Below are 1,333 nucleotides of genomic sequence, written 5' to 3'. Positions count from 1 at the left end.
GACAGTTTTAGGAGGGTGCAGGGCTTGAGGGGGGTCACCTCACCTCAGCTCTGGCACTGTGTGACTGGAAGAAGACGGCCTCCTTGTGCCCACACCTGGCGGAGAGAGGGACAGCAGTGATGGTGTAAGAGTCCCATGGGGGATGCCAGAGCTATGGCAGGGGCAAAGTGGGACACCGGGGCTAGGGAGGGGCCAGGAGGCCCCCCAGAGCTGCGTGGCGGTGGGGGGCCAATGTCCCTGTGGGTGTCTCCACATCCCCAGGGGGTCCCCAGCATCCCCCCGGGGTTCCCCACGGGGTTCCCCACATCCCCATGGTGGGACGAAGGGGGGTCCCCACGTCCTGGCTCACTTCTGGCAGGGGTGGTCCTCAGTGCGGGGCAACGTGGGGTCCTGGGAGACGTCAGCGATGATTTGCGTGAGCTCACTGCAAGGAGACAACCCAGGGCATTAATTACCTCCCTTAATTACCACCACGCTATTAATAACTCCAGCATCAACCTCATTAATTACCCTAAATAATTACCCCTATTAATTGCCTCTACATTAATTGCCCTCTACCTTATTGTGTCCCCTTATTAATTACCTACCAGTTGCCCCTCGATTGCTCTTATTAACCGCCCCAATTACCTCTTTACTAATTATTCTTATTAACTACCCAAGAACTGCTCTCCATTATTAATTCTACCCATTAATTGTTCTGCATTCACCATCCCTTATTGCTTCCCCTTATTAATCACTCATTATCTTGTGCTAATTATTCTCTTATTAATTACCCTAATTCCTACTTTAACTAATTATCATCTTGTTAACTACCCCACCAGTTCTTTTTAATTGCTTTTCCTTTATTAATTAGTGTCTACTGACACCTCCCCCTGGGATGGGAGATGCTGGGACCAGGACCACTAACAAACTCACTCCACTTCGTGGGTGATCTTGTTGACGTAGATGCAGCTGTTGTCGGCCTCTTGCTGGTAGTCACAGTTGCGGCACTGGGGGAAGAGCAGGGGTTACAGAGTGGTCGCAGTACCAAACTGGGAGGGGTGGGGCATGCCTCATGAAGCACTGGGGCTGGTCCCAGTCCCCCAGTGGGGGCTGCAGGGGGTGGGCACAGCCCGCTATCATGGTGGGACTGGTCTCAGTATATCCCCAGCACTGATCCCAGTACCGCATTGGGGCTGGGGGCACACAGGCCAGTACCCTGGGACTGGTCCCAGTGGCTGTGGTGTGGGAGGCACTTACGGCGTAGAGCAGGATCCGGTTCTCCTTGTCCTCCTTGGGGTACAGCATGTTGTTGCTGGGGGCGGGAGGGGTGTGCGTTACTGCAGGGTCTCTG

The 1,333-nt window shown here is 54.2% G+C and overlaps 1 protein-coding gene across 1 annotated transcript in view; it reads right to left on the bottom strand.

The window, feature by feature from the left end:
* POLR2I (polymerase (RNA) II (DNA directed) polypeptide I, 14.5kDa) overlaps positions 1-1,305 on the bottom strand; it is a gene marked incomplete at its 5' end in the record, with an annotated part of 1,419 nt that extends 114 nt beyond the window's left edge. Inside the window, 4 exons of the mRNA XM_009703598.1 lie at positions 44-95; positions 350-424; positions 916-989; positions 1,240-1,305. Of these exons, the coding sequence (XP_009701900.1) occupies positions 44-95; positions 350-424; positions 916-989; positions 1,240-1,305 (267 nt within the window). The remainder of the gene's footprint in view (positions 1-43; positions 96-349; positions 425-915; positions 990-1,239) is intronic.
* Between the last annotated feature and the right edge of the window lie 28 nt (positions 1,306-1,333).

This window comes from Cariama cristata, unplaced genomic scaffold (assembly GCF_000690535.1).
Source record: "Cariama cristata isolate BGI_N322 unplaced genomic scaffold, ASM69053v1 scaffold27787, whole genome shotgun sequence".
NCBI lineage: Eukaryota > Metazoa > Chordata > Aves > Cariamiformes > Cariamidae > Cariama > Cariama cristata.
The sequence above is the reverse complement of the archived record's forward strand: the minus strand, read 5'-3'. Positions and strand labels throughout refer to the sequence as shown.